General features: G+C 49.0%; 2 protein-coding genes and 1 long non-coding RNA gene across 3 annotated transcripts in view; 2 read left to right on the plus strand and 1 right to left on the minus strand.

Annotated features, from left to right (window-relative positions):
- LOC144589520 (active breakpoint cluster region-related protein-like) overlaps window positions 1–8920 on the plus strand; it is a 39143-nt gene extending 30223 nt beyond the window's left edge. Inside the window, exons 4-5 of the mRNA XM_078394373.1 lie at window positions 5708–5919; window positions 8735–8920. Coding sequence (XP_078250499.1) covers window positions 5708–5919; window positions 8735–8741 — 219 coding nt within the window. The 3' untranslated portion in view covers window positions 8742–8920. The remainder of the gene's footprint in view (window positions 1–5707; window positions 5920–8734) is intronic.
- Window positions 1–21795, minus strand: part of LOC144589525 (uncharacterized) — a 300406-nt gene that overhangs the window by 139085 nt on the left and 139526 nt on the right. The window lies entirely within an intron of this gene.
- Window positions 21309–21795, plus strand: part of LOC144589521 (active breakpoint cluster region-related protein-like) — a 67673-nt gene continuing 67186 nt past the window's right edge. Inside the window, exon 1 of the mRNA XM_078394374.1 lies at window positions 21309–21693. Within this exon, the coding sequence (XP_078250500.1) occupies window positions 21642–21693 (52 nt within the window). The 5' untranslated portion in view covers window positions 21309–21641. The remainder of the gene's footprint in view (window positions 21694–21795) is intronic.

A 21795-nucleotide genomic window follows, 5' to 3' on the forward strand; every position in this document is an offset into this window, starting at 1 on the left:
GTTACAAGAAGTGTGTAGCCTTGTTTCTCAAATCCCATGTTGTACTACACACTAGTGGCTTGTTGCATTTATGGGCGTAGGGGAAGAATTAACTAAATATAACAGAGTACGTTTTGAATCAGCAAGAAGAGACAGAGTTACTTTGTCAGCTGTCAAAGTAATTATAACCGTCTGCATTTGTGGGGCCTTGTGTGTGTTTTATAAAGGCAGTTAATGACTTTTAAAAAGTAATTTTCCAAACTCAGTTGGAAATCATCTCGGCTTCAGTGGGCGAACAGCCTGTCTGGACCAGCTGGTAACTGACATTTTGGGAGCAAATGGCGAGTTTTTTAAAAGTTGCATTTTTAGGTAACTAAAACCCACAGAATCTGTCAGTGACAGAGGCCACGTCGGCTGTTGTAATCCTCAGAAGTTCATTGGGGGGGAGGGAGGAGGAGGGAGAGCCTTTTTTGCTCCGGACAGGCTTTGGGACTACATTTCCCATTATCCCTTGCCCTTGGCTTGTCCGGAGGCGGCTGGTCCATGAAGTTGGCTGGGTGGGGGCTTCTGTAGCAAGGAAGGTGACAGATGACCTCGTGTTCACCGTGTGTGGGGTCCTCCCTTCCGCGTGCAAAGAGGGGGGGCTTCCCCACTGGGCTCCAGGCAAGCCATGCTTCTAGCCCTCAGGAGGGAGCCTAGCAAAAGTAAGAGAGCTCGGGGGGTGGCACTTTTTGAGGCCCAGGAGAGCATGGGGACTTCTCGGGGTGCAGGAGGGGAGCGTGGCCGCCGTCCTGCACGGGGCGTGATCGCGGCTTTCCTTGCCCCCCAACCCCCGCTCGTCCTCAGAGATCCGTTGCAGGGCACGGGAGACTCATCTTCTCTCTTCCCCCCATGCCATCCATGGGGGGGGAAGAGGGGGGTCCCCTCTTCACTGTGGCATAATCATTATCCCCCCCCTTTCTGTCAGGCAAAAGAGGAGGAGGTGGCGGAAGAGGAGGCGGGACAGAAGGTGTCTTCTTCGCCTTCTTCGCCATTGGTGGGCAGCTCCTCCTCGCCTTCTCATCCCCCCCAGACAAGCACACTTTGGAATTAAGCTCCCCCCCCGCCGACTCTGCCAGCCCCAGACATCCCTCCCGGCAGGGCTGGCGTGTACTCCTCTCTCCCGGTGCCGCCCGCCTGTCATCACAGCCCGGCTCCTTTTGGGTGGGTGGGTGGGGGGCTTCTCCCATCCTTGCCCTACTCTCTTTCTCTCCCCCCTCGCCCCGTCCAGGCTGACATTGGAGGATCCAGACTCCAAATTGGCCTCCTGATTTCTGACCCCCCCTCCCTCTCGCCCCCCCCTCCCCAAAAGCCCCTTCCTTCCCCATCCTCTCTTCGTTTTGAAATGCTGGGCGGCTGGGAGGTCTGAAGGCTTTTCCCTCCTTCTTCCCTTCTCCCGATGGAGCCCCTGAGCCAGCCGGGTCTGCCTCGCCTCTCCTGGATCTACAGCAGTAGGTCTTCCCTGCCGGGACCTTCCCTTTTTATTTATCTATTTATTTGTTTGTTTATGTGGGGTGTGTGTGTGGAGATGGGATTAGGTTTTTTTTTTTTTTTTTAATTTTCAAAGCTATTGGGTGATGGGGAAGGAATACAAAAGGCAAAGGGCAGTGGGGGGGATGGAAAAAGGGTTTTGAGAATAAGAAAACATCAAATGCATAATCATTCAGTCTTACATATCAAGTATATAAACATCTAATCTATTCATGTTCCAATGAAGGTTCATCTTTCTTCTTTTTCTTCTTCTTCTTTTGACTATTTTGTCTATGTATTAACCTCTTTAGCTTTCGGCTTATACATGTAATACAGCTTAAATCTATGTTATTCCCACGGCATCAGAACACCAGGACCATTTGTGAAATATATCCCCTCTTTCACCCTCCTTTTTTCTTGAGAATGCACTCAGCAGACCCAAAATAATATAAATCCTGCTCTCTCCTCCCCTTTCCTCCCTGTGCTTGTTTTGTTTCTGCGACTCTTTTTCCTTCCATATTTTAAAAGGGGAAACAATATCATTCAAAGTTTCCTTTTCAGCCTCAATCGCTACATCTCTTACTGGGTGGTCCTCCATCCCTTGTATATTATCTGATATCTTCATCAATACAGCCGGTTCTGAAATCTCTTTTTGGTGTAATTTAACCTCTGCTACCTTCCCTCCCCTAGAGCCTCCAATCACGTCTTCCATCTGGTCAATATAATAATTTACCTGCATGAATTTTTGCAACAATGACATCTGAAAAGAAGTTTTCCAGTCTAGCCACCGATCAGTATTTTTCTCAGGGGGAGGTTCCATTTTCCACTATTTTCACTTAATATTCCCTCACCCCTTTACCCCAGTACACATCCAATATTTCTAATATTTCACCTTACCACCATACCATATTAGCAATAAGATAGCAGGTACATTCAAGTAGGAGATGGAATCTAAAACATAGATCTCTCAAGTGTCTTTGTAGTCGCTAATATCTTCAGACCGGTTGCTTCTTTTTTTTTTCCCCCTTCTTTTCTCTTCTCCAAGTTTGTTTTAACCTTCACCCGGCAAGACTCTATTATTAGAATGTCATTTGTCAAGATCTCAGTTCAGTTCAAACCACATAGCCCCCAGTTCACAGCTCTTCCTTTTACTTCCAACGGCTTCTTCTCCTCCCCCGAACAGGGAGATCCAGCAGAGTCCCGGCAGTATATTGTTCACGGAAAGCAGAGTCCCACACAGTCCAAAAATATATAACCACAGAGGCAAAGGAATCCAGAGTGAACAGTTTGCAGCAGAAATTATTTTTTTCAAGGCCCGTCAGTTGATTCTTCAAGAGTTATTTTTCCTCCTTTAATGGAGACACAAGCTATTTCTGCCTGGCTGTTCCTTTCGAAATAACCCGACCTCAGCTTGGATAAAGCTGGAATGCTAAGAATGCCGCTCCTTATCTCATTTGGTCATAAATTTGCACACAATCACTTGTTCTTCATTTAATGAGGTTTTTCATAGAACAAGGGCTTCCACTTACTTTGATGTATACTTTCGCCGTGCTTCTGTTTTCTTATTCTCGGCGAACGGAGCTGTCTTTGGCTAGTTGCCAAGAATGGCGCCCATCTTCGTCTGCGCTGATGTGAATTTCCAGAAGAAAGACAAATCGAGTTGCCACCCAATTTTCTAACTTCTGTGGCTCACAAGCTGCTGCAGAAGGGTCTCTTCTGACTCTTCCTTGCCCCCCCCCATTTCTGGAAGGGTCCCAGACCGAAGTGGTTCTAGCTTTCCCCGGGAGCTATTCCCGAGAGCTGCTAGCTTCACCAAGACGAAGCTCCTCCTTCGAGATGGGATTAGGGTTTGATTCTCTGCTCGATCTTTTGGGGGGGAGAATGCTCGAGATGCTCGCCTTCCTGGTTGGCACCGCTGGCTGTTTTTTCTCTTCTCTTTTCTTCTTGGCGATGTGGGGTTAGGTGGACTTGGCATCCTGGGTTGGGGGGGATTGCAAACTGAGCCCCGTGGAAGTCCCCAGAACAGGGGCACTCCTGCTGATGGAAGTCCTTTTGGCCAGGGGGCCAGCTGGGAGAGATAATCGTAGCCCACCTCCCTCCCTGGTCCTTGTTTGAAACGGTTGGGCAGGTGGCCACTCAATAAGGGACAGGGCGCGTGGCTACTAAATTAGGAGCCGGTGGCTATTAAATAAGGATGTGTTCCTCAAAATAAGGCGGGAGCAGCTGCCGAATGAAGTACCGCAGCAGGTGGGCTACTAAACAAGGAGCTCCTCTTTGAAATAAGAAACCGGTGGCTAGTGAGTTAGAAACAGGTGGCCGCTGAATGAAAAAATAATAATTTCTGGAAACGAGGAGCAGCTGGCTTTTTCGTGTCCACGCCTCAAACCCCCCCTCCCCGGCACAAGTCTTTTGAGCATCTTGTGATCTGGTTGGGAAGGCCTTTGTGAACAGAGTAGCCTAGTGGGTAGAGTACAGTAGAGGGCGAGGAGGTGTGAGATCCTGGTTCCTGCCTTGAAACCTGTGATCTCTCTCAGCCTAGTCTATCTCGCAGGGGTGTTTGTGGGATACACGGAGGAGCAGGAGAGACACCGATGCTGAGGGAATCCGTATTTTCCTCCAAGGAACTCTCTGTTGGGGGGGGAGGCTGGACTAGATGACCTTTAGGTGCATCTTTGAACCCTCCCATCCTAGGATTCTAAGTTTCAGCTTAAATTAGGAGCCCAGAGGACCCACTCTGAAGAGTCTGGCGGCTGCTCTCGTGCCCCTAAGGGACCCAGCACAGACAGCACCAGACTTGGAAAAAAAGTTGCCTCTGGCGTTTCGGAGCCCTGCCTCGGTTCAGGCAAGGCCAGACCCTCTCATATAGTCCAGCACCTTCCCTCCGCCCCATCAATAGTCCAGGGGCCAGAGGGTGGCTAATCGGGCCGGGAAAAGCCTTTTAAAGCCAGGTGACCTGAGCTCCACGTGGAGTCCACAGGTCTGGTCCTTGCTCCTTAATCTTCACAACAGCCCTGCGAGGTAGGTAAGTCAAACTGAGGATGATGAAGGGGCTTGTTTAGCTCTGCAGCCCCAGCAGAGGGTTTTGGACCTGGGTCTTTCAGAGAGAGTCGTGACCCCGTCCTGCGATCTCCCTTTCTCTCTCTCCTTTGCCTCTTCCTCCTCCTCCTCCTCCCCGTTGTTCACCAGGGTGCTCTGCCACGCGCATCGGGGGCACCCAGCCAGCCAGCTGCCGCACGTAATTGAGGGATTTGAAGCGGCACTCAAGGAGGCGTGCTTAATTGGGGGAAATGTGGGGAAGTGTGTCAAGCCATGAGGGTGGGGGAGGCGGGGGAGGGGTTAGGCACCGGCAGGCACACGTGCGTGCGTTTGAGTCTGTGCAGAGTGGGTGGCGGGAGATGGGTTTGCAGCAGGGAGAGGAGTGGGTGGAATGGTGCCCCCAGAGGGGGAGAAGGAAAGGCGGGCGGTTGGTACGTGCCCACATGTTACCTCCCTGCCTCGAACCATGCGCAGGGCTTGCCTCTCTCTGCCGGTGCACCTCCGGGGTGTGGGTGTGCAGGCCTCTTCCTGAGTCCTTGATTTATTAGATTTCCATGCCACCTTTCCTCCCCACAAGTTCAAGGTGTGGGAGGGGTGGTTCTCTTCTGCTTCCAATCTGGCCCAAGATGACCCGGTGATATCTTTAATCTGAGTGTCCTGGGTCCTCGATCCAGCAACGTTGGCAATTACAGTATACCTGTGGTTTTGTGGCTATAAATTACGGACAAGGCATTCCTTGCTTGTAGAAAGCCAGCAGCTCAGGGAAAAGGATGAGATGCAGCTGGTCTTCCTCACTCAGGCAGAAGTCCTGGGGAAGGGCTTTCAGAAAGTAAAGCATGCAAAGTTCTTCACTCGCCCCTTCTTCAGCCTGACCGTCACCCAAAATGGGCTTCTGTTTGGCTCTCGCCTTTGGGCTCAGGGTGGCAAAGTTGAAAGAATCTGTATTGACTTCCGAGCAGGCGACGTTGATTTTGCAGGAGGCGATGGCTCTGCTCCAGGGTTTGGTCTAAATTTAAAACAAAAAACAAGAACCGTCCACGTTGCTGCACCCTATCTGCAAAAAACAAGTCTGACATCTCGGATTGCTCTTTCAGCATTCGGACTAAAACCCACTGGGGATTTGCTGCCTTCACTTGGGCTTGCAGCCCACACTGACCAGGCTTCCCCATTTTTCTTTGGACAGATTTCAACTACGGCACCGAGGAATATGATGCCGAGGGCAACGAGGAGCCCAAAGTTCCCCCCGGCGGCTCAGAGACCATGCCTTACATTGACGAATCAGCCACTATGTCCCCCCACCTCGGTGCCCGCAATCCAGAGGGGGGCAGCGCCGGCGACAACAGGGACGGATCGGAGAGCGTTTCCCCCACCCCTGCAGATGGACCGGGTGCTGCGGTAAGTGGCTGGAATTTGAGCCGGGGTGCTGTCTCCTTCTTCTTTTTTTACTTTTTGTTATTTTATTTACAAACCAAGTTCAACTAGAAATAATGTTTGATTTCCGAAAAAGCGGACCTATAAAGTGCAGGTGTGCAGAAAATCGCAACATACCAGGCTGTGTGGGAAGGGCACATAACGGGACAAAGGAAAGCTGCTTGCTGAGTTATATATGGCTGATCTCTGAGTAGGGTGCTGTTGACCAGTGCCTGGGAAGTATTTTCCCACATGCTTGCTGGAGAGGCATGTGAGCGGGAAAGTTGCCGTTAACTTACGAGACGTGCGCATGAACAGTGGCCGTGCCTGTCACCGGGAAGAGGGGAGACACTTAAAGCATAAAGATATGTTCATTGTTCCCTCCTCCCCAGCAGGCGCGGTTTCTGTGCAGCAGGGGTGGGTAACCGGACGCCCTGGGTCAAATCAGGCCTTCAAGCCAAATCCAACCCTTCCAACCTTTTCTGAGGGATTTTCTCTTTTCTAAAAGGCTGAGCTGCTTCCTCAGGGCTTTGGTTACCAGCTGTAGGAGCTTAAAAGTAAAACCCTGACCACCACCCCCACCCACCCATCCCCGGGCACATGACCTCCGGGAATGTCTGTGACTCGAATTCAGCCCTCGAAAGGGAATTGCCCACGTTGGCTCAAAAATGTCATGCAGAGAGGTGTTTTCCAGCTTGCTGTCTGTAATCTTTTCAGAAAAGTAAAACCTGTAATTTCTCCCCCTCCCCCGCATCACCTCTGAGAATAAACCCATTGCTGTAATTATCCTGTATAAAAAGGTCTGTGTTTGCATCAGGGACATCCATTAAAACCATTGTCATTTGCACTGCAGTTCATTTGTAAGTATAAACTGTATGTCTAAACCGCAATAATGGTGTTAAAGCCACACAAGAGGAAATCAGACTTCTTGAACACAGGCTGTTCTAGGATTTTGTTATCCCGGCGATTTACGGGGAAATTACATTTGTTGGTCAAATTGGTCTATTTGACGGGGATCTTTGGCTCTTGTATAAGATGAGAGCTTAAGACACGTGACGTGGCCAATGGATATTGCTATAAACGAGGCTGTGCATATACTTTAAGCTGCTTGGGAATTAAGTGCCAACAAAATTGGATTTTTTTAAAAAAACACTTGGGATCACTGGGATTAGGCTGGTTGCTGTTTTTCTATGTGTCCAAACTCCCTGGAATCATTTATTTGTTTGTTTGTTTGTTTGTTTGTTTAGAGGTGGGAGAGAATGACGGGCTCGAAGTCAGCCAATGGATATTATTTCATCTATGGGGACTTGAACTCCTCTCTCCTGAGTTCTGCCCCCAAACGTTGGTAATTACGGCTGTACATAAATGCGCCACTTATGCCCAGCATCCTATTGTGACCCGGAATGGGAGCATCGGCTCTTCAATTTGTGATTGTTTGCGCCTGAGATTTACACTAGTGACGCTTATGACGGCGCAAATCCCCTGCAGGATTCTGGCCTCTGGCTTAGAGCCCGTTTCCTGGGCATCCTGCATTTCAGAGCGTCCAGGTTTCTTGAGCAAATGACTTAAGGAAGAATTAAAAAGAGTCTGGTTATCCTTGGATACCCTGGGAGAAACCAGGTTTTTGGACGACACTTCCCAGAATGCCCACACTTGCCAGGAGATCCTAAGAGTTGTCTTCTAGAGAAGTTACTTTTCTCCCCTCCTTTCTTTCTTGGTTGAATAACTCACTTGTACATTCTTGTGGGCATCTGGTATTGCATATTATGGGGTGGGTTGCTCCACCTGGCGGTCAAAATCTGGTATCACCTTGCTTTTTGGGAAGGGGAGGGGGCAGCCTGGGAAACCGGTCTCCCATCATTTCTGCGTGAATTCGATTTCTGAATAACCCCATTCCTAGGAAAGGCATTTGAAGGCCAGGTGGCAAAGCTGGAGGGGGGGAGAGAGAGCGCAGAGAGACAGAGGTTGTCAGCCAAGGATCTCATACCCTCTTGACCAACCCTTTCTGGCCCTTTTTCAGCTCCGTCCGGGAGCAGATCTTTTGCAAGGCTGACGGGTCTGAGTTGGCCATGGACGACAAAACCGACCCCCCACCCCAAATTTGCATTAGACCGGACTTGATCACAAGCATACATTGTTATTTGTTGCTGGTAAAATGCATGGTTGCAGAATTATGGGAGTTCTGGGCCCCAACAAGTCCTATCCACCCACCTCAGGCTTTTTATATATTGCGTTCAGATGTTGTGACGTTCCTACCCTGGTGCTGTGTGTTGAAAGAGTAAGGCCACAGGTGGGCCAGGGGGGCTCTTCCATCATCAGTTATAAGAGACACGGATCGCTAGATGGGAGGTAGAAACTGAACCGTCTCTGGGCCATCGGCAGCCCACTGGTAATGATGATTGGGGGTGGGAATTCAACTCACAAAGGAGAAGCACCTAGAAGCTTCCAGCAGGTGGGATCCTCCAAGGGAAGGTTATTTTATTCCTGTACCTGTTTGAGGCCTGAAACAACATTTAAAAAGAGAGAAAGGGAGAAGTGACCTTATGATCTTTCTCATGATTTCTGGTTTTTAAAAGAAAGGGGGTGGCGGTAATCCGGTCCAGACAGCAGCAGAAGATAATGATGATGATGATGAAGGCAAGACACCCTAAATTCAGTAGAAAACAGTTTCCAACATTTGTCGGCCGACGGGTGGCTGTATTTTCCAGTCCTCTGTCTGCGAGTCCAAAAAATATAAAGTTGTGTTTCTTAAAAGTCCCAGGGCCAGAGGGCTCCATCTGTCTCCTCCTGTCCTCTGCAGCCGATGAAGCCCCTGAAGGCGACAGCCACCACCTCCCAGCCGGTCCTCACCATCCAGCAGATCGAGACCATTTTCTACAAGATCCAGGACATCTACGAAATCCACAAGGAGTTTTATGACAGCTTGTGGCCCCAGATCCAGAACTGGGACAGCGGCGTGGTGGTCGGGCACCTGTTTCAGAAGCTGGTGAGTCCGGTGGGCTCTGCCCAGCCCCTGGGTCCCTAGATCGCCCTCTCCGCTCTTCCATCCTTGGTGGCCCCAGTGCAGGTCAGACGTTCCACCGTGGTTCGTGTTTGGTGTCCTCTGTGGCCCCGGAGGAGGCTCTGTGGCTGACCCCGTTGGCCCTGCTGTGGGTGGAGGGGCCACTGATCTTTGGTGGCTCTGGTTGAGATAGGATGCTTAACTGTGGTTAGCCTAAGCTACCTTCAGCCACTCTCATACAGGCGCTGTGCTTAACCATGGTTAGCACAAACTGCCCTTGGTCAGCTTGGTGCTGGTTTAAACATTCATCGGTATTAGCAAAACAGCCGGGGTTTGCTGTCTTAACCGTGGGTAAGAATCTCAAACATAAAGTGAAACCTGGACTGAAGCTGCCTTCCCAGACAACCCCTCCCCCCGAGTGTCTAAAAATCTAAATAATCATCTGTTTTCCTGGCCCCCCTCTACGAAAAGGGGAAAAAGAAAGGTATTTCAAATCGCAACCTTAATGTCCATCATTTAGGTATCCAGATGGGTTTGTTATTTGTTGATGGAACCATTGCCGTAAATGCCGGAAAGGAGTACGACAAGGCTGTATGTTGTCACCCTGCTCCTTTAACTTATATGCAGAATACATCATGCGAAAGGCCGGACTGGACGATATCCCAAGCCAGAATTAAGACTGCCGGAAGAAATATCAACAACCTCCGATAAGCAGATGATACCAGTCTGATGGCAGAAAGTGAGGAGGAATTAAATGAGGTGAAAGAGGAGAGTGCAAAAAACGGTCTGAAGCTCAACATAAAAAAAAAACTAAGATCATGGCCACTGGTCCCATCACCTCCTGGCAAATAGAAGGGGAAGATATGGAGGAAGTGACAGATTTTACTTTCTTGGGCTCCATGATCACTGCAGATGGAGACAGCAGCCACGTAATTAAAAGACGCCTGCTAGGGGCGTCTTTTAATTTTGTTAAAAGACGACAAACCTCGACAGCATCTTAAAAAGCAGATACATCACGTTGCCGACAAAGGTCCACATACTCAAAGCTATCGTTTTCCCAGTAGTGATGTATGGAAGTGAGAGCTGGACCATAAAGAAGGCTGACCATCAAAGAATTGATGCTTTTGAATTGTGGTGCTGGAGGAGACTCTTGAGAGCCCCCTGGACTGGAAGGAGAACAAACGTATCAATTCTGAAGGAAATCAACCCTGAGTGCTCACTGGAAGGACAGATCCTGAAGCTGAGGCTCCAATATTTTCTCAACATCAGGGTCTTTTCCAGGGCGTCTTCTCTTCTCATGAGATGGCCAAAGTACTGGAGCCTTAGCTTCAGCATCTGTCTTTCCAGTGAGCACTCAGGGTTGATTTCCTTCCAGGGGACTCTCAAGAGTCTCCTCCAGCATCATATGTCAAAAGCATCAATTCTTCAGTGGTCAGCTTTCTTTATGGGCCAGCTCTCAATTCCATGCATCACTACAGGAAAAACCATAGCTTTGACTATGCGGACTTTTGTCGGCAAGGTGATGTCTCTGCTTTTTAAGATGCTGTCAAGGTTTGTCATTGCTTTCCTCCCAAGAAGCAGGTGTCTTTTAATTTTGTCACCATCTGCAGTGATCATGGAGCCCAAAAAAGTACAGTGGTAGTTCAACCTACGAACGTCCCTACTTACGGATATATTGACCTACAGACAGCTCCGGGTGGAAGTAGATGTAAATTTTTCCAGCTGGAGCAGTCCGTAGGTCAAAATGTCTGTAAGTAGGGACATTCGTAGGTCGAGGGCAGGAAATTCAAACCATTGGTGGCGAAGAGGCTGCTTCTTAGTAGCTCTTTTGCCCCAACGGTTAGGAAAAGAGAGGCTCAGCCTCCCTGGCTTCCACCGCTGCTGCCGCCATCGCCGGGAGGCCAGCCGCTGGACCATGCCGTCTGAGCTCAGCTTCCTGGGGGTCCCCCACTGCCGCGATCGCCGCAGCAGGAGACCCCCAGGAGGCTTCGGACCGGCACGTTGCTGCTTTTTTTTCTTTTAAAAAAGTTGTTCTGGGTGAATTTTGGCGGGTAGGTTTGGGCTGGGGTGTATGTTTCTGTGTTGTTTTGTTTTTTGATGATTTTTTTTTTTGCAGTACTAGCGTGGGATGTTTATTTTCGGATTTGTTTTGGCTTTTTGCAGGCCATGGGGCCTGCAGTGTTTTATTTTTATTTTGGGGAGGGGGTATTTTTTTTCTTTGGCCAGAATGGATTAATCGGTTTTCAATGCATTCCTAAGGGAAATGGTGCTTCGACTTGTGAAAATTTTGACTTACGGCCACCATTCCAATATGAGTTAATTTCGTAAGTCAAGGTACTCCTGTAAAAATCTCTCACTGCCTCCATATCTTCCCCTTCTATTTGTCAGGAGGTGATGGGGCCAGTGGCCATGATCTTGGTTTTTTTTTTATGTTGAGCTTCAGACTGTTTTTTGCACTCTCCTCTTTCACCCTCATTTAATTCCTCCTCACTTTCTGCCATCATACTGGTATCATCTGCATATTGGAGGTTGTTGATATTTCTTCCGGCAGTCTTAATTCTGGCTTGGGATATCGTCCAGTCCGGCCTTTCGCATGATGTATTCTGCATATAAGTTAAAGGAGCAGGGTGACAACATACAGCCTTGTCGTACTCCTTTCCCAATTTTGAACCAATCAGTTGTTCCGTATCCAGTTGCTTCCTGTCCCATGGATAGATTTCTCAAGAGATGGATAAAGTGGTCAGGCACTCCCATTTCTTTGAGAACTTGCCATAGTTTGCTTTGGTTCCACAAAGTCAAAGGCTTTTGCTAATCAATGAAGCAGAAGTAGATGTTTTTCTGGAACTTTTTTCTGGCTTTCTCCATAATGCTGCGCATGTTAGAAATTTGGTCTCTAGTTCCTCTGCCCCTTCGAAATCCAGTTTGTACTTCTGGGGGTTCTCAGTCCACATACTGCTGAAGCCTGCTTTGGAGGATTTTGTGCACAACCTTGCTAGCGTGTGAAAAGAGTGCAATTATGCGATAGTTGGAGCATTCTTTGGCACTGCCCTTCTTCGGGATTGGGATGTAGACTGATCTTTTCCAATCCTCTGGTCACTGCTGAGTTTTCCATACTTGCTGGCATATTGAACGTAACACCTTAACAGCATCATCTTTTAAAATTTTAAACAGTTCCACTGGAATGCCATCACCTCCACTGGCCTTGTTGTTAGCCACCCTTTCTAAGGCCCACTTGACTTCACTCTCCCGGATGTCCGGCTCAAGGTCAGCAACCACACTATCTGGGTTGTCCGAGACATCCAGATCTTTCTGATAGAATTCCTCTGCGTATTCTTGCCGCCTCTTCTTGATGTCTTCTGCTTCTGTAAGGTCCCTCCCATTTTTGTCGTTTATAATATCCATCTTAGAAGAAAATGTTTCTTTAATATCTGCAGTTTTCTTGAACAGATCTCTGGTATTTCCCTTTCTATTATTTTCCTCGATATCTTTGCATTGGTCATTGAAGAAGGCCCTCTTGTCTGATAATACTATTGATCATGATAATACTCCTGATAATAAGACGATATGGATTTGGCCCAATCTTCTGGCTAATATTTTCACCCTGGGAAGGGAACCTCACCCGGTGTGCACACAGGGATCCTCTCCAACATGAACTGAATGCGCTACAAGAGCGCCTCTTGCTATGCCGCCGTGATGATTTTCGGGCACACATACAGATGCTGCAGGTACATTTGGGGGAGGTCCCGCCGTCAATCTCCATGGGGGAGGTCCCGCCGTTGATCTCCATGGGGGAGGTCCCGCCGTCGGTCTCCATGGGGGAGTACTCCTCGTTGATATCCATGGGGGAGTACTCCTCGTCAATCTCCATGGGGCAGTACCCGCTGTCGGTCTCCATGGGGGAGGCTTCGCCATCGATCTCCATGGGGGAGGCCTCGCCGTCAATCTCCATGGGGGAGGTCCCGCCATTGATCTCCATGGGGGAGGCCTCACCATCGATCTCCATGGGGGAGGCCTCGCCATCGATCTCCATGGGGGAGTCCTCACCGTCAATCTCCATGGGGGAGGTCCCGCCGTTGATCTCCATGGGGGAGGTCCCGCCATCGGTCTCCATGGGGGAGTACTCCTCGTCGATCTCCATGGGGGAGTACTCCTCATCAATCTCCATGGGGCAGTACCCGCTGTCGGTCTCCATGGGGGAGGCCTCGCCATCGATCTCCATGGGGGAGGCCTCGCCGTCAATCTCCATGGGGGAGGACCCGCCGTTGATCTCCATGGGGGAGGCCTCGCCATCGATCTCCATGGGGGAGGCCTCGCCATCGATCTCCATGGGGGAGGCCTCGCCGTCAGTCTCCATGGGGGAGGTCCCGCCGTTGATCTCCATGGGGGAGGCCTCGCCATCAATCTCCATGGGGGAGTACCCGCTGTCAATCTCCATGGGGGAGGCCTCGCCATCGATCTCCATGGGGGAGGCCTCGCCAGCAATCTCCATGGGGGAGTACTCCTCGTCAATGTCCATGGGGCAGTACCCGCTGTCGGTCTCCATGGGGGAGGCCTCGCCGTCAATCTCCATGAGGGAGTATTCCTCGTCAATCTCCATGGGGGAGTACATGCTGTCGGTCTCCATGGGGGCGTACCCGCTGTCGATTTCCATGGGGGAGGCCTCGCCATCGATTTCCATGGGGGAGGCCTCGCCGTCGATCTCCATGTGGGAGGCCTCGCCGTCAATCTCCATGGGGGAGTACCTGTTGTCGATATCCATGGGGGAGGCCTCGCCATCGATCTCCATGGGGGAGGCCTTGCCATTGGTGTCCATGGGGGAGGTCCCGCCGTTGATCTCCATGGGGGAGGCCTCTGCCTCCTCTTCATTTTCCCACTTCTCTTTTTCATCCTGAGCAGTCAGGACCTGCGGGGACCTCTGAAGTCTTATTCTGTGTTCCAGATCTTCTTTGCAAGTTGCTCCAAGAGGCAGAAGGCCCCCCAAGGGTTGAGAAACCCGTCTCGGAAGCCCCCGCCTGTGCTGGGCTGTTCTTCTCCTCACGTGAGCTTCAAGTTCTTCTTTTCTGGGGAGGTTCAGGAATGGGAGACGCCAGACCTGGATGGGAATGGAGAGACATGCCCTCTGTTGTTTTTCCCCAGTCCTTGTTCTCTCAGGCCCTTGCCCCTTTGCTGGTCTTTGCTCATACACCTGCCAGAAAGAGAAAATGAAGAGAAAGGTCCAGCATGAATGAGAGTAAAGAATAACTAGTTCTGCTTCGTGGCCTCTGTGAATGCACACATAAGGGTTTAGTCTGCGCCTGCGCTGACGTTCTTGGAGCATTCTAGAGCTAAAAGTAATAATTTTATGGGATGATTCCCCCATGAGGCGCCCGTGCTCTTCCCACCCAAGATTCCCCTCAGTTCCTTTTTTCCGCCATGCTCTAAAGTTCTACAGAGAACTAGAGCTATTTCTACACAGTTTTTCCCTTAACTTATTGATCACCTCCCTCTAAATCGGATACTTTCCCTTCTCAATTATCTAATCTACGATCCCCCGTGAGTTGTTTTCGTTTTCCTTTGCCAGCCGTTTGGCTTGCCCCCACCACACACACACACACACACGTGAACCATTTACTTCTTTCTCCTTTCCCGCCTTTTTCGGCCTCCTCTTTTTGACTCTCGGGCACCTTAATGATTTTCTTCCTGAGTAAGCTACATCTTACCCAGATAGGTGCAGCAAGTTCGGTAGTCGTGCACCCTTCCCCTTTCTTTCGGATCCTGTAATAGCTTAAGTTTTATTCTTGGTTTCTTAGTCTTCCATACAAATTTTGTTGTCAGGTGTTCCAATTCTTTGAAATATTTGAAATTTAGTAATATTGGTAGATTTTGAAAGAGGAATAAAAGTTTAGGCAAAATAATCATTTTTATCGTTGCAATTCTTCCCATCAATGACAGTTGTAGCTTCTTTCTTTCTTCCAGTTTTTTCTGAGTTTCCTTCTGTATTCTAAGATAGTTCTCTTTCATTAAGTTGCTGGGTTTTTTTGGTGATGATGACTCCTAAATCATCCTAAATGATTTTTTGTACAGTGGGGTCTTGACTTAAGAACGGCTTGAGTTAAGAACATTTTGACTTAAGAACCGCTCTCATAGGAAAATATTGACTTGACTTACATATTTAGATTTGAGTTAAGAACTGAAAAAAAAAACACGTGGGAGGCAGGGAAAGTGCAAAAAGTGAACTTTCAGTTAACTGTTGGCCAGTGAAAAGGGTTCCTGTCTGCTTCCTCACTCCTCCCAGCGTTTAGAGAGTGGATTGGGAAACAGTCTTCAGACTGCCTGGTACTGCCTGGACTGTATTTTCCCTGCCTTCCCTGAACCTTTCTTGACCTAAGAAAAAAAGAAACAAAATATCCCCCTCTAGTGGTCGAAGGCGGAATAGCAGCTTCCCATTAGTTTCTATGGACAGAAAAGAGCAGATACGGATCAAATGGTTTTCAATGCATTCCTATGGGAAATGCAGATTTGACTTGAGAACTTTTTGACTTGAGAACCGCCTTCCAATACGGATTAAGTTCTCAAGTCAAGACCCCACTGTACTTCTTCAAAATTATTTTCCTTCACCAGATTTCCTTCTTCTTTCTTTATGTTTTTAATCATAACTTTTGTTTTTTGGTAATCATTTTTGAGACCTGCCACTTGTCCATAATCTTCTATGATTCTCAATACTTCATCTAGGTCTTCTTCAATAAATTAAGGCCAGAAGTTTATTAAGGTGATGAATTGCATCACAAAGATGTTACCCCTACACCCACAAATTGCAGGGCTTTTGCCCCTGCACCCGAAAAAAGGCATAAATCAATCAATAAATAAAGGCCAAAAGTTTATTAAGGTGATGAATTGCATCACAAAGCTGTTACCCCTACTCCAAAAAATTGCAGGGCCTGTTGCCCCTGCACCCCAAAAAAGGCATAAATCAATCAATCAATCAATCAATCAATCAATCAATCAATCAATCAATCAATCAATCAAGACCAGAAGTTTATTAAGGTGATGTATTACCTCACAAAGATGTTACTCCTACACCCAGTAATGGCAGGGCCTGTTGCCCCTGCACCCCAAAGAAGGCATAAATCAATAAATAAAGGCCAGAGGTTTATTAAAGTGATGAATTGCATCACAAAGATGTTACCCCTACACCCAAAAATGGCAGGGCCTGTTGCCCCTGCACCCCAAAAATGGCATAAATAAATAAATAAAGGCCAGAAGTTTATTAAGGTGATGAATTGCATCACAAATATGTTGCCCGTACACCTAGTAATGGCAGGGCCTGTTGCCCCTGTACCTCAAAAATGGAATGAATGAATGAATGAATGAATGAATGAATGAATGAATAAATAAATAAATAAATAAATAAATAAATAAATAAATAAATAAATAATAAAAAATGCCTTTCTATTGATACTTTAAAATGTTATATATCTGCTACTGTTGCCCATTAACCAGATGATTCTGGTCCAGTATAACTTTTGTCTCACTCTATGGTCCCACATCTTCTCAGAGGACTCAGTGCCACCCGTCCTCCATGTCAACGCTTTGTTCCTCTATGGTCGATGGATAAGTCTAAATTCACTCAAGTGCCCGCCATTCGAGCCCATTTTCTCTTCAAATGCAAAATTACTTACTTCAAACAGCCTTCCTAGGGGCTGTCATAACACGCGAAATAGCCGGATTGTGATCCGATCCACCTGTTACTCAATTTTCCTGATAAAGTAACTTCCTACTTTAATGTCTCGTTCCTAACCTATTCGACTAGTTTTCATGTTTATCTAGGCTTCATCGTACCATCATTCTTCAGATTACCATCATCTCCACCATATTGATGTAAGACGCACACCAGGGGAATCTTGGGTGGGAGGAGCATGGGTGCCTCATGGGGGGATCATCCTATAAAATTGTTACTTTTAGCTCTAGAATACTCCGGGAACGTCAGCGCAGGCGCAGCGTAAACCCTTACGTGTGCATTCAGAGAGGTCCCCTCGAAGAACCATGGTTACAGGTAAGCAACCTGCCTTTTTCCCATTCTCTTTTTCTCAAGAACGGACACCAGATCCGCTTCCTATCTCTATGCATTTTGCTTACTTATGGAAAGCAAACCCATAACAGTAAAGCCACAGCCTACCTTCACCTGGGCGCTGGAAAGCTGGGGTGGCGTTTGACGGACCGCAAAGAGGCGCCTGGAGCATCTCTTGATTGAGTCGCAGAGGTTTGGAATAAAAGTGAAGCTCTGGAGGATCTTCAAGAGGAAAACAATCTGGTAACAGAATGTTACGAACAAGACGAGGAGAGTTAAGATGAGGTATCTGATGAAGGTTGCAAGGAGAGTAACCAGAAGCCTGCGCTGGGTCTGCTCCATCCTTGGATCACCACCGATGCCAGAGAGCAGGTGACCCACCAAATAGATGGTTGTAACCAAGATCATCATGGATTCCAAGGTGTTCCAAAAGAAAGTAAAACTCTGCAGGAGTTCCCAAACGAGAACAAACTGCACACATAATGTCATCAAAGTGATAAGAAGAAAAACGATGAGATAGCTGACTGCGGCTGCCAAGATGTTCCCGGGAGGAACCGGGACCTTGCGCCGGGTCTTCGCCATCACTGGATCAAGACAGCTGACTGAGCGCCTGTCACTCACCAGATGGGTGGCTGCTGTCCTGGACCAGAGGTTTTATTAGGGTGATGAGCTGCATCACAACATGACCTCACAAAGAGGGGTCAGGGTCCTGTTGCCCCTACACCCCAAAAATGGCAGGGCCTGTTGCCCCTGCACTAATAAAGAAAGAAAGAAAGAAAGACCAGAAGTTTATTAAGGTGATAAATTGCATCACAAAGATGTTGCTCGTGCACCCAAAAATGGCAGGGCCTGCCTTGTTTTCCTGACTGGTCCCAAGTTGGAAACAAGGACACAAGTTGACAGAAAAGTCCTTGTCTCTGCTTTAGAACCCTCGTTTCTCAAAATTCTTTGGACTCTTGCAATGGATTCCTGGGTCAGGCCAGGTTGTGAGAGACCCCGGTTGGGTGGTCTCTGAAAGGGGAGTCCAGGAAATGTTTGTAACCAAAATCATAGTAGAGACATATCTTTATTTTTTTTTTAAAGTTATTTTAAATGTTGCTAGTTGGCCTTCCTTTTGAAAAGGGCCGTTGGTGGCTTTCAAAAGTAAATGACTGTATGCTTGTGTGTGTGTGTTTGTGTGCATGTGGTCCCACTGGAGTTCACATAGTTTTGTCGGAAGTTCTTTTGCTATCAATAAAAATGGATACCGAAAACCAGCATCCATATTATGGGATACTTACCAAGCTTTTTGACCGTGCAGGGATCTCAACCCGTATCCTCCTCTTCCAAATGTAATATTCAAACAATTATACTCGACGCTGGCTCGGTCAGAATGTATATAGCCAGAACATCTTGGCACGTATCCTGTTGCAAAGCTATATGGAGAACGCGGGGAAAACATTGACCGCACCGGGAGACTGCCGCTGAAAAGAAGTCCCCACTTCTGTTTCGAGGTCCATTCAGCTTCATCTCATTGCACACCCTCTGTGCCCATCCCAAAACCCCAAGGAGCTATTCTTTCATTCATAGCAAGTTAGTCAGACGTTGGGAGTTTGACTCTCCACTGGGCAGGGGCTGATAGGAGACGTTTCCCCCCCCCCCGGGTATTTCAGACCCACCCCAAGGATCTCTGGAAGTCACTTCTCTGGAAGAAGCGAGCCCTTTCCCTTGCACCGGAGAGAGGCGTTTGGATTCTCCTGGAGGGGACCGTCAAGGAGTCAGGCTGGCGGGGTATCCCCCGGGCCCAAGTGTTGGAGGTAACTGTTGGCCCCTTACGGGCAGGAGGGCCGGACCACACAAAAAGAGACCACTTTAGCACTCTCAGGAAGCCAAGCTGGACTTTTCTGGACCGTACTTCTGAAGGGCAGATTTGCACAAAGGACGCCGCTCCGCCTTTGGGGAGCAGGCAGAAATTCAAAGGGTAGAGTAGTCTCGGTCATCTCCACCTCCTGCCTGCCCAAATGATGGCGTGGATCCCTTTTGATCACAAGGTGGCGCTGGAGGGCTCTCCAAAAAACGGGTGCTGGGATGGGGCACTCAGAGGGATCCTAAAATTTGCAAGGTGTTTCTCTCTCTCTGTGTGTGTCCCTTTCATTCTCTCCACAAATGCTGAGGGTTTTGAGAAGGCCTGGCACAAAACGGGGGAGAGGAAAGGAGCTTTTCTTGATGATGGCGCTTGTTTTTCTTCTCCATCAGCTGTGTGTCTTCAGCCCGGGATGTTCTTCCCCGCTTGAAAAAAAATCTTCCTTTGCTCTTCTTACAACCAATGCAGGAAGGGACGGGGTTGTGAAAGCAGGCCGGCCAGCCTCTGAGCATGCACAGAGGGATTTTTGCTGCACCGTCCCCAGCATCCCTGAGATCATGGCTGGCCTGGGTGTCACACACTTGAAACGAGCAGGGCAGTGGCTTGTCCTAAAATCTATTTCTGGGTTTCAAAATAAAAAGCTCTCACTGCATATAACACAAGTCAAGGTGCCTCAGAATGGCTGGCTGTGGACCTGAAGCTTTCTAAAGCACGGTGGGCCATTAAAAAAAATCCCCCCATCTCAATGTGACTCTGTTTTGTCTGCACTGCCTGGCAGTGGCTGCTTTCCACACCTTGGGGGGGGCAGTGGTCAAGTCTTGCTGAGTTCCACAGGCCTTACTCCAGAGCAGGGTTTGGAAATAACGTGTCAGAAATAAAAACCTCCCTTGTAATTACTTTCTTTTTGCAGCAGATGTAACCAAGTTACATGATGATTGCAGCGGAAGATGGGACACCGTTTTCGGGTGTAACTCTTAATTAACTCATCATCACCGTTACAAGAAGTGTGTAGCCTTGTTTCTCAAATCCCATGTTGTACTACACACTAGTGGCTTGTTGCATTTATGGGCGTAGGGGAAGAATTAACTAAATATAACAGAATATGTTTTGAATCAGCAAGAAGAGACAGAGTTACTTTGTCAGCTGTCAAAGTAATTATAAACATTTGCATTTGTGGGGCCTTGTGTGTGTTTTACAAAAGGCAGTTAATGACTTTTAAAAAGTAATTTTCCAAGCTCTGTTGGAAATCATCTCGGCTTCAGTGGGCGAACAGCCTGTCTGGACCAGCTGGTAACTGACATTTTGGGAGCAAATGGCGAGTTTTTTTAAAAGTTACATTTTTACGTAACTAAAACCCAAGAAAGCAGACCGCCGAAGAATTGATGCCTTTGAACTGTGGTGCTGGAGGAGGCTCTTGAGAATCCCCTGGACTGCAAGGAGAACAAACCTATCAGTTCTAAAGGAAATCAACCCTGAATGCTCACTTGAAGGACAGATCCTGAAGCTGAGGCTCCAGTACTTTGGCCATCTCATGAGAAGAAAAGAGTCCTTGGAAAAAACCTTGATGTTAGGAAGGTGTGATGGCAAGAGGAGAAGGGGACGACCGAGGATGAGATGGCTGGACAGTGTCTGCGAAGCAACCAACATGAACCTGACACAACTCCGGGAGGCAGTAGAAGACAGGAGGGCCTGGCGTGCTCTGGTCCATGGGGTCACGAAGAGTCGGACACGACTAAACGACTAAACACACACACACAAAACCCACAGAATCCGTCAGTGACAGAGGCCAAGTCGGCTGTCGTAATCCTCAGAAGTTCATTGGGGGGGAGGGAGGAGGAGGGAGAGCCTTTTTTGCTCTGGACAGGCTTTGGGACTACATTTCCCATTATCCCTTGCCCTTGGCTTGTCCGGAGGCGGCTGGTCCATGAAGTTGGCTGGGTGGGGGCTTCTGTAGCAAGGAAGGTGACAGATGACCTCGTGTTCACCATGTGTGGGGTCCTCCCTTCCGCGTGCAAAGAGGGGGGGCTTCCCCACTGGGCTCCAGGCAAGCCATGCTTCTAGCCCTGAGGAGGGAGCCTAGCAAAAGTAAGAGAGCTCGGGGGTGGCACTTTTTGAGGCCCAGGAGAGCATGGGGACTTCTCGGGGTGCAGGAGGGGAGCGTGGCCGCCGTCCTGCACGGGGCGTGATCGCGGCTTTCCTTGCCCCCCAACCCCCGCTCGTCCTCAGAGATCCGTTGCAGGGCACGGGAGACTCATCTTCTCTCTTCCCCCCATGCCATCCATGGGGGGGGAAGAGGGGGGTCCCCTCTTCACTGTGGCATAATCATTATCCCCCCCCTTTCTGTCAGGCAAAAGAGGAGGAGGTGGCGGAAGAGGAGGCGGGACAGAAGGTGTCTTCTTCGCCTTCTTCGCCATTGGTGGGCAGCTCCTCCTCGCCTTCTCATCCCCCCCCAGACAAGCACGCTTTGGAAGTAAGCTCCCCCCCGCCGACTCTGCCAGCCCCAGACATCCCTCTGGGCAGGGCTGGCATGTACTCCTCTCTCCCGGTGCCGCCCGCCTGTCATCACAGCCCAGCTCCTTTTGGGTGGGTGGGTGGGGGGCTTCTCCCATCCTTGCCCTACTCTCTTTCTCTCCCCCCTCGCCCCGTCCAGGCTGACATTGGAGGATCCAGACTCCAAATTGGCCTCCTGATTTCTGACCCCCCCTCCCTCTCGCCCCCCTCCCCAAAAGCCCCTTCCTTCCCCATCCTCTCTTCGTTTTGAAATGCTGGGCGGCTGGGAGGTCTGAAGGCTTTTCCCTCCTTCTTCCCTTCTCCCGATGGAGCCCCTGAGCCAGCCGGGTCTGCCTCGCCTCTCCTGGATCTACAGCAGTAGGTCTTCCCTGCCGGGACCTTCCCTTTTTATTTATCTATTTATTTGTTTGTGTATGTGGGGTGTGTGTGTGGAGATGGGATTAGGGTTTGATTCTCTGC

Source organism: Pogona vitticeps, chromosome 5, assembly GCF_051106095.1.
Source record: "Pogona vitticeps strain Pit_001003342236 chromosome 5, PviZW2.1, whole genome shotgun sequence".
Taxonomy (NCBI): Eukaryota; Metazoa; Chordata; class Lepidosauria; order Squamata; family Agamidae; genus Pogona; species Pogona vitticeps.